Raw genomic sequence first — 23,116 nt, forward strand, 5'->3', positions numbered from 1 at the left:
AAGATACAGATGTCGTGTTGGTGATGGTGTGATGTCGGTGGTCAAACTTGCAGACAAGAATTAAAGGAGGGGGCTGTCAAGCTAGTGGAGGTTGCCCACCAAAAGGTTGTCCAGCAGATGAGAGTGTGTCCCCTGGGGGAGGCAGACACACCAGTGGTCCTGGAGTTTTTCACCCAAAAAAGTTTGTAGAAATCACGGTGAGACATTGGTCCAGATGTCTTGTGTCAAGTTTGGTGAAAAAAACGTTTCAGTATATTATGTTGGGCAGATGTTGCAAATTTGGTAAGTTGTTGGTAAAATATTGCTAGTTTTTGGTAAAATGGTTATAAAGGTTGGCTACTTTTTGGCAAAATGTTGATAAAATGTTGTTAGTAGTTGGTAAAATGTGTATAAATGTTGGCTAGTTGTTGGTAAAATGTTGATAAAATGTCGTTGTTGCCTAACAATTTTTTTACCAAAATTGAGTTGCCATTCTTGGATTACCAAACAAGAACTAAAACTGGACTAGGTCTAGTTAGGTTTTTGTTTATACGCTATGTCGCTTTAATTTTGCTATATGAAATTTTGTCCTAAGTTATTTAAAAAGCTCCATGTGATAAACCCTATTCCATATATCCCAGCATTCATTGTGTGTGTGACGTAATGTTTATTTCCGCTATATATCGGAGGGGGTGGGAGGGGGTCGAGTCTTTTTTTTTTTGCGCCATCTCTGATTTTACATTTGTGTCCCATGTTAATATCTTCCTTCTGTATATATCATAGACAAGCCACTTGTTTTGGCGTTAGCCAGATAAATTACATGCCATATTGGAAAATTGTTTTGTATGTATAATAGGGCTTGATTGGGAGAACTTAAATTTTATATTTCATTTTTTGTTGGCGTCAAATATAATTGATTTGCTTGCCACGTATAAACGGCGGTAAAAAAAACTTGGGCGGTAGATTCAATTTTCAAACTTGTACTGTGAATTTATAGAGGATGTAGATCTGTCCCTACAGTCACATTAGCTGTTTACACAGACACGCCACAACCTCCCCTATCCTTAGTCTCGACACAACTCTACATATTAGCACTACACTCTGTCCTTGTCTAAACCATAATATAACAAGACCACCACATTACCCCATGATTTAGGTCTACGTCGTTTCACCTTTCAATTTATTCCAGTCTAAATGTTTATTTTTATTAAACGTCGTCTGTTTTCTTTCACCAGCCTAAAGTTTATTACTTAACTTGTCAGATTATCTTAGCTGATCTATTTATTCTTCTTAAATTATTTGATTATTTTTATAATCGTACAATCGTTTCTATTTATAAACCATTTGTACAATCCTAAAATTATTTCTAGAATCTTGCACTAATTTCTTTAATCCTTCAGTAATTTTTAAACCCACAAATCAAGCTAGCAAGTCATGTTTGACTTCTGTAAGAATCGTATGCAATTCTATTTTTATCATGTTATTAAAATTTTATGATTACAAAGTCAGTAGTGTTGTTGTTTGACTGATTTTTTCTTTCTAGCGTGTTTTCTAGCCGTTTGACGTCACGCTTTTTTGTGACGTTTTCGTCAATTTGTGCATCACATTTTTTATTCAGTTTTTGTTTATCTTTGTGATGTATTAAACCCACGTGACTAGAGTAACTATTGTCTAAAAGCCAAAGCCGGTAAAAGTAAAAATATATTAAAAATTTCGGTATCGTAGTAAGGGAAGCAACCGTGAAAAATCTGCACCACATGTGAAAAGTAGGTTATGGCGCCTGTTTTTTTCTTTACTCTTAAAAAAAGGTAAGCATGTCAAAATAAATATTGAAATATCTTCTTTTTTTTCGCCGTTATTCCACCATGTTTTTGTTACTTGAGTGATATATTTTGATGAAAAAACAACGAAATGTTTTAGGGTAGAATTTGAACTTTTGTTCGTATTTTTTTAACTTGTGTTTGCTATAAAAACTCCACACTTGATAATAAATTTTTAAAAATGTTTAAATTATGTGGAGAAAAAAAATCAAAACCAATTTTTTTGCTTAGTTTCTGAACTTTCAAGCTTGTATTTTCGTTTATTGAAGAAGTTATTGCCGAAACTTCCATACTGATCCGGGTTGGTCCATTAGGTCAAGGTCGCAAACAGTTGTGTCGCTATATGAAAGTGGGTGCTGTTGTTTAGCCAACTCCTAGTTATAATAAGTTTTAATGGGTCGGCGTGGTCGAGTCGGTAAAGCTCATGGTTGCTAAACCGAAAAGTTTCGAGTTCGAACCCTCGGGCAGTTGAGGCTCGTTAGCTGGGGACAGCCACTCTTCTAGGAGAGACAACTCCAAAATTAAACAACTGCTGCCTTGTAGTTTGTTCTTGGTTGAACAAAGGCTATGGAAGCAAATCCAAAAAGAAAAGCAGGCTTAAATCGGAGTCAATGGCCTCAATGGCGCATAACCAGTTGACACGTAACGCTTAATTGTGTTGGAGGCGTGGTCGAGTCGGCAAAAAGCCCATGCTTGATAAATTCGAACAAAGTCTCGAGTTCAAACCCACTGGCTGATAAATCTCGATCCCCTTCAACACTAATAATTAAGAACGAAGAAGAAGAAGAGAAAGATAAGTTTTAATAATAACAGATTCCCTTGGGGGTCGGTGTGGTCGGGCGAGATAGCTCATGATTGCTAACGCAGATGCCCCGAGTTTGGACCCCACTGAGAAGCAGCCCCATGATTACTCCTGGGTTGTGACAAATAAAAAGCGGCTCTACAGAGTCAAGTTTAGCGCATTAATTGGGACAGGTTTCTAGTAAATATTGTTAACAGCACCAAAGAAAGCAAATCATGAAAACAAGACATTGAATTTGAGTAAGTTTTATTTACCTGAAGGAATGCATTCGTGTACAGAAGGGTACGCAGGTATGTACACAGTAAGTTTGTACACATCTCTATGTACAAGATGAAAAAATATATTCTAATGTGTCTGGGGTTGGCGCGACAACCCATTCGTTATTGTAAGTTAGTGGGCAATGTCACCATGACATGTAGGCATCACTAAACATGACAGATGGCATTTGTTTGTCATTTAGCTGATGTCATCATTACTAAAGTCCCTTCAAACAAAATTTGTTGCTAATGCAAAGGTGAACAAATAGTTCATTATGTGAACCTGACCATTTTTATGTTCACATACGCTAATTAGGTACACATAAACTGGTCTGTATGTTTCTATACACACAGAAAAATTACATCTCACCGGCAGGCACATATAAAGCATACAACATACATATAGCTCAGCGTACAATCCATTCATCCCCATACATCACAAGCATCAGTGCCATTCATATCTCTCAATGAGGTATATGTGTTAGGTATGACAGATTAAATTCATGTCACACATTATAGGCAGAAGTCCCATGACAAATAATCTTTTAAAATATTTCACAAAGTCTTCAAAAAAAAAAATCCTTCAAACTCTACAGCTGTTCAAATAAAATTTGACCCATACAACACCAATATTCTGTATTTAAAAAAAATATCTAATCCCTGTATACAATGGTGAAGAGAAAATATATCCGGTACACAGAAGCTGGTATAAAATAAAACAGTCAAGCATTGAATGAAACAATAGAGGCCATGAGTGGTCAAGTAGGATGAAAGGAATATGTACAAGTTGCACTAGACATCAATATCACTGCGTAATTATAAATAGTCGGCTAATTATGCTTATCCTCGTTTAAAAAAAATATGACATCCATGCTAATGTTGCATAGAGAAACCTATCCAACAGGAACTTGGCTTATAACAAAATAATTCAACACTCAGCACTTGAGTGAGTGACATACATCCTCTGTGATGTAATGCTATGTACAGCAAGCTGTTCTATTTATAGAACTTGATACAAATTGATACAACAACAGTGGTCAAGAAAATGATTGAGTTACATGGCACTGTCTATTGCTGTCTACCTCAGTCATTGGTCCATGGAGGTATGTATGACCTCATCTGTAGGTCACTTGGACATTAGTGGACCTTGTAGGTCATATTTTTAGTTAAAACAGCCCTGTCCCCACAACAGCATAAGCCGCCACAACAGCACAGGCCGCCACACGAAATCTAAAAACTGTGATCCAATTCTGGGCAGTCTATGAAACAAACTTTCCCAACATGCAGCACTGGGAGGTGATCAAACAACAAACATCCTCCCATTCCAGGCGGGTTTTGATCCCAGGTCTGCTCACACTTTGGTCTCTGGTCCTGACGCCTCTTGTTTGAACGACTCCCTGAGCCTGTCTAGAAAACTGGCACCGATGAACCCGTAGATCTTGGTGTACCAGTCGGGTGTACGACCCCTGGGGGACAGAGGAAAAATATTTCAACAAATCAGGTTTCCAAGTCAAACTTTCATTAACATGTAGGTATAGCTGTTTGTTATTTGGAAGGAATACTTGGAGTCATTTTAAAACTTGGTGTAATAACAAAATAAACTGACTATTTTTTTCTAAAAATTCCGTAACCGTGCATAATGGGCTCTATCTACAATAGGGTCACATTTTCACAAGTATGTTCAACTTAGGTAGAATATGAGAGGTCTGAATTTACCGAACACAGTAACCCTTGACCCCCATAAAACTGACCTTGTGTCCACTCATGTGATGTAACCATGACCCCCTGACAACTGACCTTGTGTCCACCCATGTAACCATGACCCCCATAAAACTGACCTTGGGTCCACCCGTGTGCTGTAACGACCCCCTGACCCCCATAAAACTGACCTTGTGTCCACCCCCGACCCCCATAAAACTGACCTTGTGTCCACCCTTGTGATGTAAGTTATCCGTGAGCGGCCTGAGCCACAGGGCTCCATGAGGAAGTAGGAGCCCATGTCCACAGCCCAGACACCCTGGACCTCCACGGCGTCCGAGTGCTCCACGGACATGGTGATGAGGGCACAGGCGCCCTTGGTCAGGTCACTGCGCCAATACCTGCACGACAGGGGACAACTTTAGTAGACGACAAATGGGTTAACTTAAGCAGAGGACAACTGCATTACAGTGCTGGACATCAAAGAAAGATTTTAGCACTTGGCAAGATAATGTAAGGCAACATTTCTGAGAAACAGCTATAAATGTAGTACATAGTTTACAGTCGTCCCCCCCCCCCCCCCAACAGCTGAGTAAAACAAAATCGAGTCCAGACACTATCCCGAGGTGACACTATCCCGACGTGACACTAGTCCGACGTGACACTAGCCGTTAGTTTACCTCAAGATACAGAAATGTCTGGAGGGATGTGGCGCCATGCTGTTGAGAACGTACTGGAAGATGTCCGAGTGCTGGTCAAGTCTCTCCACAACTGACCAACTCAACAGGTCCTCGTCCCAGGTGTGCCTGTAACACAACATTTGCTTTCAGTCAGCTAAATACACAATCTTTAACAAACAATGTTTATTTTTCAGAATTTTTTTTTTTTAAATCAATCTTCAAAATACACATTCTTAGACAAACATTGTTACTTTCCTAATACAACAGTCTTAGATAAAACTCTTAATTTTTCTAAATACTATTTTTCTTTAAAATTCTTAAAAAGAATATTTGGTTTTCAAATTATATAGTCTAAAGGTTTATTAAGTCTCCAATTTCCTTTCTTCTTTAAAATTTTGCCAGAATTTAATTTTAATTAATTAAATTAGCTTCTATGATCAAAAACAAGAGACTATACAAACATGATGGGCTGTTAATCTGTCAGAACCCAACTTAAATTCTGAAGGTTTTTTTTAAAGAGGATTTAGTTTTTTTTTTTTAATCTCTGCCAGTCCTACCTTTCATGCATGATCCTGCGCAGAACCTCAATGGGTGGAGCTTCAATGTCTGTGACAAACTTCCACTCCTTGAGGGGACAGTCGTCCTGGGGCTTGCGGTGGAAAACCTCCACATCACTGACCACCATAGTCTGTACCCAGCCACGGTTTTTGTCATGGGCTTCCTGCGGACATACAACATCAGTGGTCAGTTGGTCTTACAACATCCAGCGGTCAGTTGGTCTTACAACATCAGCGGTCAGTTGGTCTTACAACATCAGTGGTCAGTTGGTCTTACAACATCAGTGGTCAGTTGGTCTTACAACATCAGTGGTCAGTTGGTCTTACAACATCAGCGGTCAGTTGGTCTTACAACATCAGCGGTCAGTTGGTCTTACAACATCAGTGGTCAGTTGGTCTTACAACATCAGTGGTCAGTTGGTCTTACAACATCAGCGGTCAGTTGGTCTTACAACATCCAGCGGTCAGTTGGTCTTACAACATCAGTGGTCAGTTGGTCTTACAACATCCAGCGGTCAGTTGGTCTTACAACATCCAGCGGTCAGTTGGTCTTACAACATCCAGCGGTCAGTTGGTCTTACAACATCCAGCGGTCAGTTGGTCTTACAACATCAGCAGTCAGTTGGTCTTACAACATCCAGCGGTCAGTTGGTCTTACAAACATGACAGATGCTCATCTAGCTGTATGTAGCTACACCATTTGCTCTAGAAAAAATCTTACTTTTAAAACCACTTGAATGCGCTCCTGTCCAAAGGCCTTGACCTCTGCAGGTGAGTTGCCGATGTCTTGCAGCGGTGCAGGTTCCACATGGGCCAGAGACTGGACTTGGAGCTGGCGAAACTGGTGGGGTGGAATCTGGGTCAAAGACAACAGTTTCAACATTAAAAATTTATAAATTATTTCATAATCATTCCATAAAAATTAATTTAGAAGCTCTGTGAGGGTTCTGTTTAAATGCTGCTCAATAAACTTTAAACCAAAAGAATTTCCACCCTTGAACAAATGCCACCCTTGAACAAATGCCACCCTTGAACAAATGCCACCCTGGAACAAATGCCACCCTGGAACAAATGCCACCCTGGAACAAATGCCACCCTGGAACAAATCCCACCCTGGAACAAATCCCACCCTTGAACAAATGCCACCCTTGAACAAATGCCACCCTTGAACAAATGCCACCCTGGAACAAATGCCACCCTGGAACAAATGCCACCCTGGAACAAATGCCACCCTTGAACAAATGCCACCCTGGAACAAATCCCACCCATGGACAAATCCCACCCTTGAACAAATGCCACCCTTGAACAAATGCCACCCTTGAACAAATGCCACCCTTGAACAAATGCCACCCTTGAACAAATGCCACCCTGGAACAAATGCCACCCTGGAACAAATGCCACCCTGGAACAAATGCCACCCTTGAACAAATGCCACCCTGGAACAAATCCCACCCTGGAACAAATCCCACCCTTGAACAAATGCCACCCTTGAACAAATGCCACCCTTGAACAAATGCCATCCAGGAACAAACCCCACCCAGGAACAAATGCCACCCTGGAACAAATGCCACCCTTGAACAAATGCCACCCTTGAACAAATGCCACCCTTGAACAAATGCCACCCTGGAACAAATGCCACCCTGGAACAAATGCCACCCTGGAACAAATCCCACCCTTGAACAAATCCCACCAACTTACAGTGAAAAGTTTCTTGCACTGGGTGATCATCATAAGCAGACACTCGTGGGCTGCCTTCTGCTCCATGATCTCCCTGGGGTCGGGGATGCCCGTGGAGTTCTTGCGGTTTCGCTTGGGACTGTGGGATATGTACTGGCGGCTACCCAGCTGGAACACCGTGGGGGTGAAACACACGGCCAGGTTACTGGCGTTCATCTGGGGACAGGGAAAGTAAGTTGCTGGTTACATATGTCAAATATGGAGGGGGGGGGGGGGGAAGAGGAGGGGGGGCATGGTAGGCACTATATGGTGAAACATGTCCTATGTTGGAGGGGGGGCATGAGATACTGTTTAAACAAGTCCTATTTTGGGACACTGAAGAAAAGCTTACACAACATAATGTAAATGGAATCGTGGGTAGAACAAATGGTGTACACAATGTACAAAAACTAGACCTTTTATAGCAGCAACAAGTACATCTGTATGTGGTGTACACATTCACGTGTAAAAGGTGTGCCCACGTGTACAAGTTGTGTAAAAACGTGTACAGATGTGTAAAAAGGTGTGTAAAGGTATGTGTACAGGTGTGTAAAAGGTGTGTAATGGAACGTGTAGAGACATGTACACACCTGATGGTCTGACTCGTGTGACGATATGTCACTCAGGAACAACAGAATGGACTGCAGGACCTCCCTGTTCTCGTCAGGTAGTAACAAGATGGCCGCCTGGATGGCCTCCAGTCTCTGGGGCTGTGGTACGTCTGTAATGGAAGGCTTTGATTACATGTACACATACACATGTACACATACAACTGGGATACAATTTTTATGGGACGTTGATACGTCTGCAACAGGAACTAATTGATTACATGTACACACACACATGTACGCATGTACACATACGCATGTACACATACAACTGGGATACAATTGATTTTTATTTTAATGTTGATTTTAAAAAAAAATCAGACACATACAAGTAAAAGTAACAAATGGAGGAAATATGCTAATAAGCTTCACTGTTAAAGCGAGCTAATTAACGAGTGTGTTAATGAGTAGATGAACGAGTTAATGAGAGCAACTCACGTGTGTAGATACTGCGGAATGTCTCAGACATCTTGTTGGTGAGCAGGCACTCGGGCAAGTCTCGAAAGTAGGTCTTGAGCATGTCGGCAACGTTGTAGGCGTTGGCGTCCTCGAAATCTGTCGTATCTGGTGAGGTAAGTAGTGGCGTCAGGACATGCATCAACACAGTGGCGTCAGGACATCCAACAACACAGTGGCGTCAGTACCAAGACACTTTTCCCCACGCCATTATTAATTTTTTTTTTAAAGAAACTTCTACTATTTTAGGATTGTCACGGCCCAGTCAGGTACCCACCCACATTTAGCTTGGGTGTACTTCATTAAAGAAGTGCACTGGCCTAGAGAAAATGTTTTTTCCAACAGTGGAAATGAAAATCCAAGAACCCAGATTGTTACGTCAACCACCAAACTGACCTGGGTGTTGACCACCAAACTGACCTGGGTGTTGACCACCAAACTGACCTGGGTGTTGACCACCAAACTGACCTGGGTGTTGACCACCAAACTGACCTGGGTGTTGACCACCAAACTGACCTGGGTGTTGACCACCAAACTGACCTGGGTGTTGACCACCAAACTGACCTGGGTGTTGACCACCAAACTGACCTGGGTGTTGACCACCAAACTGACCTGGGTGTTGACCACCAAACTGACCTGGGTGTTGACCACCAAACTGACCTGGGTGTTGACCACCAAACTGACCTGGGTGTTGACCAACAAACTGACCTGGGTGAGCCTCCAGGTGATCCCGTAGCTGCTGAATCTTGGACTTGACACCTGACTTCCTGAAGATGCCCACAGCTGTCTGACAGGTGCGTCTCAGGTAGCGCATGGCATACAGCACACACTGGGGGAGCGGCTGCCCCGTCCTCTGGGCCATCACGTTAAAGGGGACGCCAAAAACATTTTTGTCGCTGAAATCTGGGGACTGGTCACACAAACAGATACAGTCAGTTTAAATTTAACGAAGGGTGATGATTTATTAACTTAATTAGCTGACAATTATGCGGGTATTTGAGAGTAAACCATATGTTTGACTATATGGGTATACACCATACAATGTTTGACCAGGGTCAAGCTTACCCTCTGACGTTTCATGAATCTAGGCACCATCCAGTTCCAGCCGGACTTGTTGACCGGCAGACATTTCTCCATGATGCCAGTCAGTTTGAGCAGGGACAGCTTCTGTAGCCGGACCAACTGACCAGCGGTCAAGCTGTTGATCTGCATGGCCCGGCTGCTGACGTCAGGTCTGTGGCTCTTCTGGAAGCTGTGCCATCTGATCTTCTTGCGCCTGCGCTCTCTGGAAGGACAGGTGAGTTACAGGTGTGTGGGAGGACAGGTGAGTTACAGGTGTGTGGAAGGACAGGTGAGTTACAGGTGTGTGGGAGGACAGGTGAGTTACAGGTGTGTGGGAGGACAGGTGAGTTACAGGTGTGTGGGAGGACAGGTGAGTTACAGGTGTGTGGGAGGACAGGTGAGTTACAGGTGTGTGGGAGGACAGGTGAGTTACAGGTGTGTGGGAGGACAGGTGAGTTACAGGTGTGTGGGAGGACAGGTGAGTTACAGGTGTGTGGAAGGACAGGTGAGTTACAGGTGTGTGGGAGGACAGGTGAGTGGGAGGACAGGTGAGTTACAGGTGTGTGGAAGGACAGGTGAGTTACAGGTGTGTGGGAGGACAGGTGAGTTACAGGTGTGTGGAAGGACAGGTGAGTTATAGGTGTGTGGGAGGACAGGTGAGTTACAGGTGTGTGGGAGGACAGGTGAGTTACAGGTGTGTGGAAGGACAGGTGAGTTACAGGTGTGTGGAAGGACAGGTGAGTTACAGGTGTGTGGAAGGACAGGTGTGTGGGAGAACAGGTGAGTTACAGGTGTGTGAGAGGACAGGTGAGTTACAGGTGTGTGGAAGGACAGGTGTGTTACAGGTGTGTGGAAGGACAGGTGTGTTACAGGTGTGTGGAAGGACAGGTGTGTGGGAGAACAGGTGAGTTACAGGTGTGTGAGAGGACAGGTGTGTTACAGGTGTGTGGAAGGACAGGTGTGTTACAGGTGTGTGGAAGGACAGGTGTGTGGGAGAACAGGTGAGTTACAGGTGTGTGGAAGGACAGGTGAGTTACAGGTGTGTGGAAGGACAGGTGAGTTACAGGTGTGTGGGAGGACAGGTGAGTGGGAGGACAGGTGAGTTACAGGTGTGTGGAAGGACAGGTGAGTTATAGGTGTGTGGGAGGACAGGTGAGTTACAGGTGTGTGGGAGGACAGGTGAGTTACAGGTGTGTGGAAGGACAGGTGAGTTACAGGTGTGTGGAAGGACAGGTGAGTTACAGGTGTGTGGAAGGACAGGTGTGTGGGAGAACAGGTGAGTTACAGGTGTGTGAGAGGACAGGTGAGTTACAGGTGTGTGGAAGGACAGGTGAGTTACAGGTATGTGGAAGGACAGGTGAGTTACAGGTATGTGGGAGGACAGGTGAGTTATAGGTGTGTGGGAGGACAGGTGAGTTACAGGTGTGTGGAAGGACAGGTGAGTTATAGGTGTGTGGGAGGACAGGTGAGTTACAGGTGTGTGGGAGGACAGGTGAGTTACAGGTGTGTGGAAGGACAGGTGAGTTACAGGTGTGTGGGAGGACAGGTGAGTTACAGGTGTGTGGAAGGACAGGTGAGTTACAGGTGTGTGGAAGGACAGGTGAGTTACAGGTGTGTGGGAGGACAGGTGAGTGGGAGGACAGGTGAGTTACAGGTGTGTGGAAGGACAGGTGAGTTATAGGTGTGTGGGAGGACAGGTGAGTTACAGGTGTGTGGGAGGACAGGTGAGTTACAGGTGTGTGGAAGGACAGGTGAGTTACAGGTGTGTGGAAGGACAGGTGAGTTACAGGTGTGTGGAAGGACAGGTGTGTGGGAGAACAGGTGAGTTACAGGTGTGTGAGAGGACAGGTGAGTTACAGGTGTGTGGAAGGACAGGTGTGTTACAGGTGTGTGGAAGGACAGGTGTGTTACAGGTGTGTGGAAGGACAGGTGTGTGGGAGAACAGGTGAGTTACAGGTGTGTGAGAGGACAGGTGTGTTACAGGTGTGTGGAAGGACAGGTGTGTTACAGGTGTCTGGAAGGACAGGTGTGTGGGAGAACAGGTGAGTTACAGGTGAGTGGGAGGACAGGTGAGTTACAGGTGTGTGGAAGGACAGGTGTGTTACAGGTGTGTGGAAGGACAGGTGTGTGGGAGAACAGGTGAGTTACAGGTGTGTGAGAGGACAGGTGAGTTACAGGTGTGTGGGAGGACAGGTGAGTTACAGGTGTGTGGGAGGACAGGTGAGTTACAGGTGTGTGGGAGGACAGGTGAGTTACAGGTGTGTGGAAGGACAGGTGAGTTACAGGTGTGTGGAAGGACAGGTGAGTTACAGGTGTGTGGGAGGACAGGTGAGTTACAGGTGTGTGGGAGGACAGGTGAGTTAAGGTGTGTGGAAGGACAGGTGAGTTACAGGTGTGTGGAAGGAGGTGTGTGTGTTGGAGGCAGGTGTATTACACGTGAGCGGGAAGATAGGTGTATCACAGGTGAGTGAGAGGATGTGTGCCACAGGTGACTGGGACCTACCCTGGTGCTCGGGTCAGCGAGTGCCCGACCCCTGAGTCCCGCCTCTCCATGGACACATCTGGCATCTGGTCGAGCGAGTCGTCGTGTGAGAGGTCCGTCAGGCCAGTCTCCTGGTCGTCTGAGTTGCTGCTGTCGCCACCACTCGACCGGTTCTCGCTGGAACTCGTGTCCGTGCACTCCTCCCTCACCCCCGGGGACAGGGGGGAGGAGGGCGAGAGGACCAGGTCAGACGTGGGGGAGACGAGGTCATCCTGGTCCAGGGAGGTGTTGAGGTGGGTGGGGACGAGCTGGGGTGTGGTGGCGGGGGCTAGGGTCGAGGGTGGGCGGGGTGGTTCTGGTGCTGGTGGGCTGGCTGAAACAGAAGACAACAACGTTTAATTTTCATATGAGGGGTTGAAACATGTTTAGCCTTTCTTATAGGGAGGGGGGGGTGTGAAACGTATACCCCCTCTCTTATGGGGGAGGTGAAACAAATGGACAACAGGAAATTTGAATGAAATCAGAAGAATGTGAATGCATGGTTGGTATAGTATAGACCTACATGTCGTACAAGCAACGCTTAAGTACACATGTAGAATCTGTGTTCACATGCGCAATGTCTTGTATAAATGTCTTGGAAGTGTCGTCATCAGGCGTGACATCTAACCGTCAAATAAAAACACTTGACGTCCGCCATTGGTTGATTTTAAAATATCCGAAACAAGCAGAAACACATGACTAGTTTAACCAACCAAAAACTCCAGACATGTCAGACAAAAAATGTGCTGGCTGGCATTACAGTGACCTCTGACCTTACAATGTATGTAAACAACAACAATAAAAAATGAGCGCAGACGACAGACAGCTCACAGCAACGTGTTACCGGAAGTGGGAGGTTTTTGGGTCACAGAGCCAGGACAGATGATACGGGGAGTTTGTGTGTGGGGAGTTTGTGTGTGGGGAGTTTGTGTGTGGGGAGTTTGTGTGTGGGGAGTTTGTGTGTGGGGAGTTTGTGTGTGGGGAGTTTGTGTGTGGGTGACGGGGAGTTTGTGTGTGGGTGAGGGGGAGTTTGTGTGTGGGTGACGGGGAGTTTGTGTGTGTGTGAGGGGGAGTTTGTGTGTGGGTGACGAGGAGTTTGTGTGTGGGTGAGGGGGAGTTTGTGTGTGGGTGACGGGGAGTTTGTGTGTGGGTGAGGGGGAGTTTGTGTGTGGGTGACGGGGAGTTTGTGTGTGGGTGAGGGGGAGTTTGTGTGGGTGACAAGGGCTCTCGTCTGTGTAGTGGTATGTGAGGGTGGTAGGTTATGTGTGGGTGACGTTAAATGTGTGGGCGTTGTGTCATGTTTGGTTGGTGTTTTATGGATGTTGGTGTTTTATGGATGGTTGGTGTTTTGAGTGAGTGGTGGAGTGAGGTGGTGGTGTGAGTGGGTAGTGGTGTGTGTGGTTGGTGGTTTGGATGTGCGTTGTGTTTATGTGTGGGTGGTGTATACAGTGCAAGTGTTGTTTTATATAACTGTGTTGTTCCACGTGTGTCATGTGTTCTGTGTATAGATTTGTTCTGTGTATAGATTTGTTCTGTGTATAGATTTGTTCTGTGTATAGATTTGTTCTGTGTATAGATTTGTTCTGTGTATAGATTTGTTCTGTGTATAGATTTGTTCTGTGTATAGATTTGTTCTGTGTATAGATTTGTTCTGTGTATAGATTTGTTCTGTGTATAGATTTGTTCTGTGTATAGATTTGTCAGCTCATGTAGCAGGCAACTAAGTCTGTTGACTGTAGTCAGTCACGTGGGCCACATGCGGCCCCATGAATGGATCCCACGTACCATGGCGTGGGAACCGCTGGTCAACAAATACCACAACACGACCTGTGTGTTCTTGTTAATTAATGAACCGCGCTCTAATTAGGTCAGACTGCTTGGTCGTTGATCAGCTGAGATCAAAAGAGGTCTAACAACAGGTTCAAACAACGTGTAATTAGATCACTTTGGCCCTGAACAACTTAAACATCTGTCATTAGATCTGTCAAATGTCATGAGAATTGTCATTTAAGCTTGTTATGGTAACCTTCATGTCATGAGAACTGTCATTTAATCTTGTTATGGTAACCTTCATGTCATGAGAACTGTCATTTGATCTTGTTATGGTAACCTTCATGTCATGAGAACTGTCATTTGATCTTGTTATGGTAACCTTCATGTCATGAGAACTGTCATTTGATCTTGTTATGGTAACCTTCATGTCATGAGAACTGTCATTTGATCTTGTTATGGTAACCTTCATGTCATGAGAACTGTCATTTAAACTGAGATGGTAACTTTCAACACCTTAATCATACAGAGATACAAGAAAACCTGGTACAAACCCCTGTCCAACAATAACCCGGAGATACGTGGGTGTGGCTAAATGATCATTTTTTAGACTGGTCGACTGGACATTACATTTTCCGACACGTGCAGATAAAATTAACAAACGTGTTTATGGTTGAGTTGTGAGACTAAAATAATTGAGGCATGAGAGCCCATTCATGTGGATAAATAAACCACTGAGGCAAATCGTTTGCTGCTCGACTAAAAGACATTTTTGTAAACAAATCAAATTGTGATTCAGAGAAAACTGCTGGTGTATCACATGTTAGGCCCCGCCCATTGACCCTGGGGCTAATTAATTAACAGAACACCTTATTGTAGGTCTTATCAGGAGAAAGGTCAACGAGGTCACCCAGTTATCTGGGAGTCATTCATGCCGTGTGTCGCGTATGTAGGTCACTTCAGTGTGGGGATGGGGGGGGGGGGGGACACATGCAGTGTTGGCAGAGATTTTAGCTGACATGGGCGTCTTATGCAGGTGGGAGACATCTTTTGGTGTGAGAGGCGTCTACTCTAATGGTGTGAAGATGTTCTTTGGAGTGTTGAGGGGGGGGGGGGGGAAGATGCGTCTTTAGGTGGAAGGAGTGGACTTTGGTAACAAGGGGCGTCTTTTAGGGGTGGGAGCGTCTTTGAGTGACAGGGGCTGGGAGAGACTGTTAGCGTGGGAGGGGTGTGGCCAGACTGGGTGTAGAGTGACGGGAAGCTCAGATATTGGTGTCTGGAAATTGGATGGGGGAGGGGGGGGGGGGGGAGTCGTCCAATGCAGACTTTACACCAGAGTTTTGTTTTTAGACATTTTAAAACCTCGGCAGCAGATATTTTATTGGTAGGCCCTGGTACTACAAGCATTTTAGACAACCAAACACAGCAACATAGCAACTTTAACAACACAGCAATATACAAACTTGAACACACAGCAACATACAAACTTGAACACACAGCAACATACAAACTTGAACACACAGCAACATACAAACTTGAACACACAGCAACATACAAACTTGAACACACAGCAACATACAAACTTGAACACACAGCAACATACAAACTTGAACAGCAGTCGTCTGTTCTGTATTTTATGCCCTATAATGCTATAACACCTTAGTTGAACTATGCTGACCCACATTGCACACATTTACCATTGGCCTTATTCGTGAATGTGTTGAATTAGATGAAACTGTGTACAAGAGCTTTAAGTGGTGTCATATGTAGTGCGTTCAATTGAGTCAAGTGATGTGTATCATCAGGTCGTGTCCAGTCGAGTGATGTGTCCAGTCAAGTGATGTGTCCAGTCAAGTGATGTATCCAGTCAAGTGATGTGTCCAGTCAAGTGATGTGTCCAGTCGAGTGATGTGTCCAGTCAAGCTGTGTGTCCAGTCACGTGATGTGTCCAGTCAAGAGATGTGTCCAGTCAAGAGATGTGTCCAGTCAAGAGATGTGTCCAGTCAAGAGATGTGTCCAGTCAAGTGATGTGTCCAGTCAAGTGATGTGTCCAGTCTAGCCATGTGTCCAGTCTAGTCATGTGTCCAGTCAAGAGATGTGTCCAGTCAAGTGATGTGTCCAGTCAAGTGATGTGTATCATCAGGTCGTGTCCAGTCAAGAGATGTGTCCAGTCAAGAGATGTGTCCAGTCAAGAGATGTGTCCAGTCAAGTGACGAGTCCAGTCAAGCCATGTGTCCAGTCAAGCCGTGTGTCCAGTCAAGTAATGTGTCCAGTCAAGCCGTGTGCCCAGTAAAAACTGTCCATGTACTCACCGTCTTTAGTGACGAAGCTGTTGAGGTCCTTGATGTTGTCGTACAGCTGCTTTAGGATCTGGTCAAACTCGTCGTAGTCCTGCTGTAGTGTCGCCTCATAATCCGGCTGCCGGCTGGCGCTGTCCATATCCGGCTGCCGGCTGGCGCTGTCCATATCCGGCTGCCGGCTGGCGCTGTCCGGGCCCATATCCGGCAAGAAATACGAGTCTACACTGGCACTGTGGGTCACTTTACTTGACCGCACGAACGACGACTCGGAGCTGGACTCCCTGCTCGAGTGACTGACCCGTGACTCCCCCGGGCTGTCCCCCAGCGTCCTGACGGGGGAGTCAAAATCTGAGCTCCGCCCTCGCAGTCTGACGTCATTGTCCGAGGACGTTTCCGAGTTGCTGACCACAGAACTGGCCCGAGATTCCTGGATGTTATCCAGCCTGTGGGGTTCAAAGTTCACCGTTCTATTTTTAGCATCCCCTGAGTCTCTAGCGCTGAAGCCCGTGGGTACTCGATCCACTGGTTTTTCTTTGGGAAAAGGCAGCTCGATCACTCCAGGAATAATACTGGGTTTTTCCGATTCTCGCTTGTTGTCCCCGGGTAGAAAATTGTCGTAAAAACTGAACCTGTGACCCCCGGGCGTGACGTCAGACTGCTGGACTGCCGGTGACGTCTGGGTGACGGACGGCGACACGTCACGACCCTGCCAAAGCCCAACCGGTCGGGTGTTTCCGGAAGTGTCCGTTTCTATGTAGCCGTTTTGCAACACGGTGGGGAAGCGGCCGGGCTGGTGGTCCTGGGGCAGGAGAAAGATCTCGAGCAGGTTCGTGTCGCTGTTGTTCTTCCTCACCGAGCCGGGCTGCGAGGTCTCCAGCGTGTGCTGCAGCTGCGAGTGGGCGCTGTAGTACTCGTCCAGGCTTGAGTTCTGCTGCAGCTGTTGCTGGTGTCGGGTGCTCGGCCGGTGGGTGTGGTACGTGGGGTGGACACGCATCGACTGGCTTCCCGGGGCGTAGCGGGATCGAAATGGTAGACTGTCTGAGGGGGTAGGGATCTGGTCTTCTCTAGGGGAGACTAAGGTTGCCGTACGGTCTGAGGCGACTTGGGTAGGTACACGTTCAGGGGCGGCTTGGTTAGCAGTACGTTCAGGGACAGCTTGGTTGGCCGTACGTTCAGGGGCGGCTTGATTAGCCGTACGTTCAGGGACGGCTTGGCTGGCCAGCCCGTCAGATGTGGGCGAGATGTCCCGACAGTTGAGCTTCTGTAGCTTGGCCTGCATGTTCTCCTTGTCTGCCACCACTGGACCACTGATCTCGATGATGTTCCGGTTGTGGGGGTGTCGGCGCGGCTTCTTCGTCTTGAACCCTTCAACTTTCTTCCAAATGTTTTTGGCGGATTTGATCTTCTCGCTGGCCGCGCGTCTTAACCGTGGCGAGATGGAGGCGTCGGGGGCGTCGTCCGGTGACCGCTGGTGGGCGGGGTCGCTGATCTGACGCAGGGTCTCGTGCTCCGAGGGCGCCAGCTCGGGCATGACCTCAGGCCGGTGGGGCATCTTCTGCCCGAGGAGCGGGCTGTCCCCGGTCAAGCTGTCCTGGTCAGCAAGCAGGCTGTCATGGCTGCCGGAGCGGGTGTCCAGCGCGGCGCGCGCCTCGGCTCTGGCCGGCTCCTTCCTTGACCAGCGCCGGGCAGTCTTCTGGTACTCCCAGCGTTCACTCAGGGCACAGAAGTCCTCCTCGTCCTCCTCCTCGCTCGCTCCCTGGGGAGGGGAAAAATATTAATTTAACTTTTTGTCGACGTTTTCAATCAAAATAATAAAGCCATCGTATAATTTTAATACATAGATTACTGAGAGTCAATTTTTTTTTACCACCCACCAAATGTGACAGTGAGGTGAGGTAACAGACAAATGTGGAAAGGGGGGGGGGGGATGACATCAGAAAGTATACCGGTCATTATTCCTGACGAAAACATACCCAGCAATTTTTAAAAAAATACTACAGCAGTTAATTTATCATTTAAAATATAGCAATTAACATTTCAGAAAAAAATGTATCACAAAATATATTACAAACGTAGTCAAGGCAAATGTTCTAATGAAAATACACAATATAAATATAGTTGCAGATCTACCAAATAAAATACTTTAAACAAATTTCTTGACATGCATCATCATATTATACCACACAGAATGTAAAGCCTTCCATTGAAGTTATACACAGCATAAGGTATAACCTAGACTGTATAACAAACAGTATAAGTTATACACAGCATAAGGTATAACCTAGACTGTATAACAAACAGTATAAGTTATACACAGCATAAGGTATAACCTAGACTGTATAACAAACAGTATAAGTTATACACAGCATTAGGTATAACCTAGACTGTATAACAGTATAAAGTATATAGTATAAAGTACATAGTATAAAGTATATAGTAAACGGTAAACAGTATAAAGTACAAAGTATAAAGTCCACCCCACCTTTCTCTTGTCGTGACCCATGGAGATACAGCACCTCATGAGATCTTTCAAATTGTTCGTTCTATCATGGGGTGCGATGTCCGGCACTAGCACTGTCCGAGTATCCGGCAGTGTCCGATTATCAATGTGCTAGTCCTATCATCGAATCCAATGTCCAGCACTGTCCGTGTATCAATGTGCTAGTCCTACCATGAAATCCACCCTCCCAATACGTCCGACACTGTCCGTGAATTATAACAACAAACACTGCCGTGGTCGCGAGCTAATGCCGTCCCATCCAGCACAGATCCCAGTACACATCCCATCTCTAGAATCCCAGGCCGAGCCAAGCGCCGAGAGCGTGCAGGGCTGTGAGTGCCGGGACAAGTGCGGCCAATCCATCTTCCCGTGAGAATATGCCTGACATCCGACACAACTTGACCTCCACACATCAACACGGCTCTGGCCAACAGTGGCAGCACTTGACTGGCCAGTCGCGCCTGTGCCAGTTAGGACGTCAGTTGGCTGTGCCAGTTAGGACGTCACTTGGCACCAGATCTAGGCCAGCCGGAGCACCGTGACAATTTCACTTGTTCATGGCCAGTCACGCGGGTAACCGACCGGGGTGGGTGGGCTCTTTCATCTATTTATAGCTCTCGCATCACGTGACCAGTTAGGAACAATCAAATCTGACCTCCATGTAAGAATGTGTTCACTTTATAGTGCCTTGTTGTTGTTGTTGGTTCGTACAAAATAAAAGGAAGAACTGAGTGACATGCAGTGATCCAAGTGCTAGTGGTTCGCTATATTACGTTAGGTCAGTAAGACAAACATCGTGTTGGATGTTACTGGTCACCGTATGTTAGGTGTCGTGTACTGGTGGGGTTCAAATCTTCAAGAGGCTGCTTAACAACGAGCTCACCTTGGGCACCACATGGTGATTCGTCTGTCATCCACATATATGTGTGCTTAACTACCATCACCTAAACCCCAAATGTATTCAACTACCACTGAGGTCAACCACCTCCACACCACACACGTGACCACAACCACAAGTAACTACTACCACCACAACCACATCCACCTGACACCCCTAACACCCCCCCCCCTCCCATGACACCCCCAGACCTACAATCTACAGTCCCAGATAAGCGGCTATCGTGTTGCCATTGCCAGGCTCCGCTAATGAAGCGACACCTCGCTCATACTTGTGACCTCTGACCCGTGACCTCTGGCGTGTTAATCTCTCTTTTGTTTGACTGGATAACAATTACACACGTGTGTTACGAGGGCAACTACACACGTGTGTTGAGGGGGCAACTACACACGTTTGAGTTCAAATGTCAAAGGCGCGTGTTAGAGAAGGATAGTTTTGACAGAAAATATAACAGGTAAATGGTTGCAAATGGAAAATATTAAAGGTAAAAAGTGGACATTTCACACAGGCTAGAGAAAAATATATTTAAAGTAGATATTAAGCAATAAAATAGGTAAAACTGGATTAAACAATTAAAAAAAATGTATCTTTACCTTCTTGTTGGGGTGGGTATCTATTTTCATACCCGCATGTTTGTTGAGCGTCTCCACCCGTCTGTAACATAAAGAATACAGGTGTTACAGGTAGGTTAGTGGTAGGTAGGTCAGTGACAGGTAGGTCAGTGGCAGGTGAGTCAGTGACAGGTAAGTCAGTGACAGGTAGGTCAGTGGCAGGTAAGTCAGTGGCAGGTAAGTCAGTGACAGGTAAGTCAGTGACAGGTAAGTCAGTGACAGGTAGGTCAGTGGCAGGTAAGTCAGTGGCAGGTAAGTCAGTGACAGGTTGGTCAGGGACAGGTAGGTCAGTGACAGGTAGGTTATACAGGTAAGTTAGTAGCCGGTAGTCAAGCCGCGCACTAGTACAACAAAACTTGCCGTCCTTGGATTGTGCTGTATTCGTACACTAACATGACACAACACCGTCAACAACATGACACAACACCGTCAACAACATGACACAACACCGTCAACAACATGACACAACACCGTCAACAACATGACACAACACCGTCAACAACATGACACAACACCGTCAACAACATGACACAACACCGTCAACATGACACAACACCGTCAACAACATGACACAACACCGTCAACAACATGACACAACACCGTCAACAACATGACACAACACCGTCAACAACATGACACAACACCGTCAACATGACACAACACCGTCAACATGACACAACATTGTCAACATGACACAACATTGTCAACAACATGACACAGTACCGTTAACAACAGGCCACAATACCGTCAACATGACACAGTACAGTTAACAACAGATCACAATACCGTCAACATGACACACAACCGTCAAAGCCAGGTCACCGTACCGTCCACACCATATGACCGTACCACCACTGTACTGTCCATTGACCCTGTATTACCACATGTGCTGGAAACAACTCCATGTGCTGGTCACTTAGAACTGTGTCCAACGATTACGTCACTGGTCACTTAGAACTGTGTCCAACGATTCCGTCACGTCTGCTAGACCCCGCCCCTACCAACAAACGTTTCGTCATCACGACGTGCTCCGTGTCACGTCTGCCGTCTGTTTTCTCGGAATGTCACGCCGACAGCACGTCCGATAAAACCGTTAGTGTAGCTGCAAGTACACCAGTACCACACCCGCCAATACTGGCCCAACACAATGCTGTGTCGGCACAAAAAATTGTGTCAAATAAACAAACATGACGTCACCTTACCTGTCTAAAACAAGTAGAGCATTTTTTTTTTAATCTTTGAAAGCTGTAAATTAAAACTAAGAATTCCACACGATTTTTTTTATCTGCCACTACAGAATCAACAAGGGAGACTAGCCAGTTGAGTGTAATCCTTCCCGTAGAGATCCCAGCCACAAATAAACAGGAGAGATAACTGTGTTCACGTGACTTGAGCCCGCTTGAGCGTGGCGTTACGCTATAGCCGGCGTTACGTTGTACCAATCAGTTAGCGATCGATTGACGGAGCCACAGAAATCATTCAACGCGGACTGACAGCACGTCTATTCCGTTAGCTCGGTCACAATACTGTGCATATTTGTTTATATGACACTCTCAATAGTGTGCAGAATTATTTTTTTTCTTTCCGGGTTAGTTCGATGAATAAATTGTAATGTTGGTATTAAAAATCACGTATTTGTATCTGTATGTTAGATTGTAGCTAGGGTTATGTGGATTTGTTACACTAGTTTGGTTCATTGCACTACGCTTCATACCATCATAATCTTATACCGTTGAATCCCAACACACGCGACAGATGAAGTAGAGTTAATCTGTTTCAATGACCTCGGCCTGCAAAGGGACAGTGTGGTCAGCACTACGCCCTGCCGCCTATGTTTCCCTAACGTGAATCAGGTACCCATAAGAGCTGAGTGTACTCAGGGGCGTGCTGATGTCCGAACGCAAGACTTTCTGGTTAGCAGTCGAGCGTTCTATCGCTCGACTACATCTTCCCTTGGCGTATTTAAAGCGATATTTAACCCCCAATTAAACAATACCTTAAAAATCAAGATCATTAAACGTTAACAAAACATAAACAAATCTACGTCACAAAACATTAACAATACCTAAACAAAGATACGCCAAGACAAATGTTATGACAACATCACCAACAGCTGATGGCTATAACAACATCCCTTATTTAACTGACCCAGTTGACCCCACCAGCTCCCACCCCGGGCTATCAGCGCTAACAACCCCAATGACCCATTTCTCCGTCTAACGACCCGTCGGGCCGACCCGTGTCAGGCCATCATCAAAGACCGCGAGCTTTGAGCGAGGGCAATTAAACAACACGTGAATAATATCCCCCCTCAGCTAGCTTAAGACTCGGCTATTAAATTACCTTTTTTAAACAAATAGATGCTCATAAACAAAGATCCAATTGAGTCGCAAGTTTAACAAAACATCAACGTGTTTACTCCTCATATCAGTGTGTGTACGGTGACCATCAAGCTATACCAACACGTGTGTTGCTGTGTGACCATCAAATCACGAGAGTCAATGTGTTACTGGCAATAACACTTCACCGCATCTACAGGCTTCAATTGTTTTGTCTTGATTGCTAATGAGCTATAGCTCATTAATTATGTCTCATATAATCAAATGTACATTAAGTGGATAACTGGGTAATTGCTGACCAATTGAGAAAATGGTCATTAGAATTGCCCCCCCCCCCCCCCCCCCCGGCCTGCTTGTATCGAACGACCATGTGCTTGATTGGGCAGGGGAGATAAGTGAAAACAAGGGAAATAACTTGCAAGAAAGGGGGACAATTTCGAGAAGAAAATAGTTAAATGAAATCTGTCTAGATTAGTCTATAATAACTACACACACGCATACAGAAAAACACCTACACACCTACACACAAACATACAGACCTA

The 23,116-nt window shown here is 45.6% G+C and overlaps 1 protein-coding gene across 1 annotated transcript in view; it reads right to left on the reverse strand.

The window, feature by feature from the left end:
• Positions 1–3,090: 3,090 nt before the first annotated feature.
• LOC131935064 (uncharacterized) overlaps positions 3,091–23,116 on the reverse strand; it is a 122,561-nt gene continuing 102,535 nt past the window's right edge. The window contains exons 8-20 of the mRNA XM_059291350.1: positions 20,218–20,278; positions 16,239–17,982; positions 12,139–12,490; positions 9,639–9,858; positions 9,282–9,483; positions 8,556–8,681; positions 8,100–8,230; positions 7,492–7,686; positions 6,515–6,649; positions 5,794–5,957; positions 5,237–5,362; positions 4,781–4,957; positions 3,091–4,324 (exon numbers count right to left, since the gene is read on the reverse strand). Of these exons, the coding sequence (XP_059147333.1) occupies positions 4,210–4,324; positions 4,781–4,957; positions 5,237–5,362; positions 5,794–5,957; positions 6,515–6,649; positions 7,492–7,686; positions 8,100–8,230; positions 8,556–8,681; positions 9,282–9,483; positions 9,639–9,858; positions 12,139–12,490; positions 16,239–17,982; positions 20,218–20,278 (3,748 nt within the window). The 3' untranslated portion in view covers positions 3,091–4,209. The remainder of the gene's footprint in view (positions 4,325–4,780; positions 4,958–5,236; positions 5,363–5,793; positions 5,958–6,514; positions 6,650–7,491; positions 7,687–8,099; positions 8,231–8,555; positions 8,682–9,281; positions 9,484–9,638; positions 9,859–12,138; positions 12,491–16,238; positions 17,983–20,217; positions 20,279–23,116) is intronic.

This window comes from Physella acuta, unplaced genomic scaffold, assembly GCF_028476545.2.
Source record: "Physella acuta isolate Inbredline_101_S28 unplaced genomic scaffold, ASM2847654v3 ptg000131l, whole genome shotgun sequence".
Taxonomy (NCBI): Eukaryota; Metazoa; Mollusca; class Gastropoda; family Physidae; genus Physella; species Physella acuta.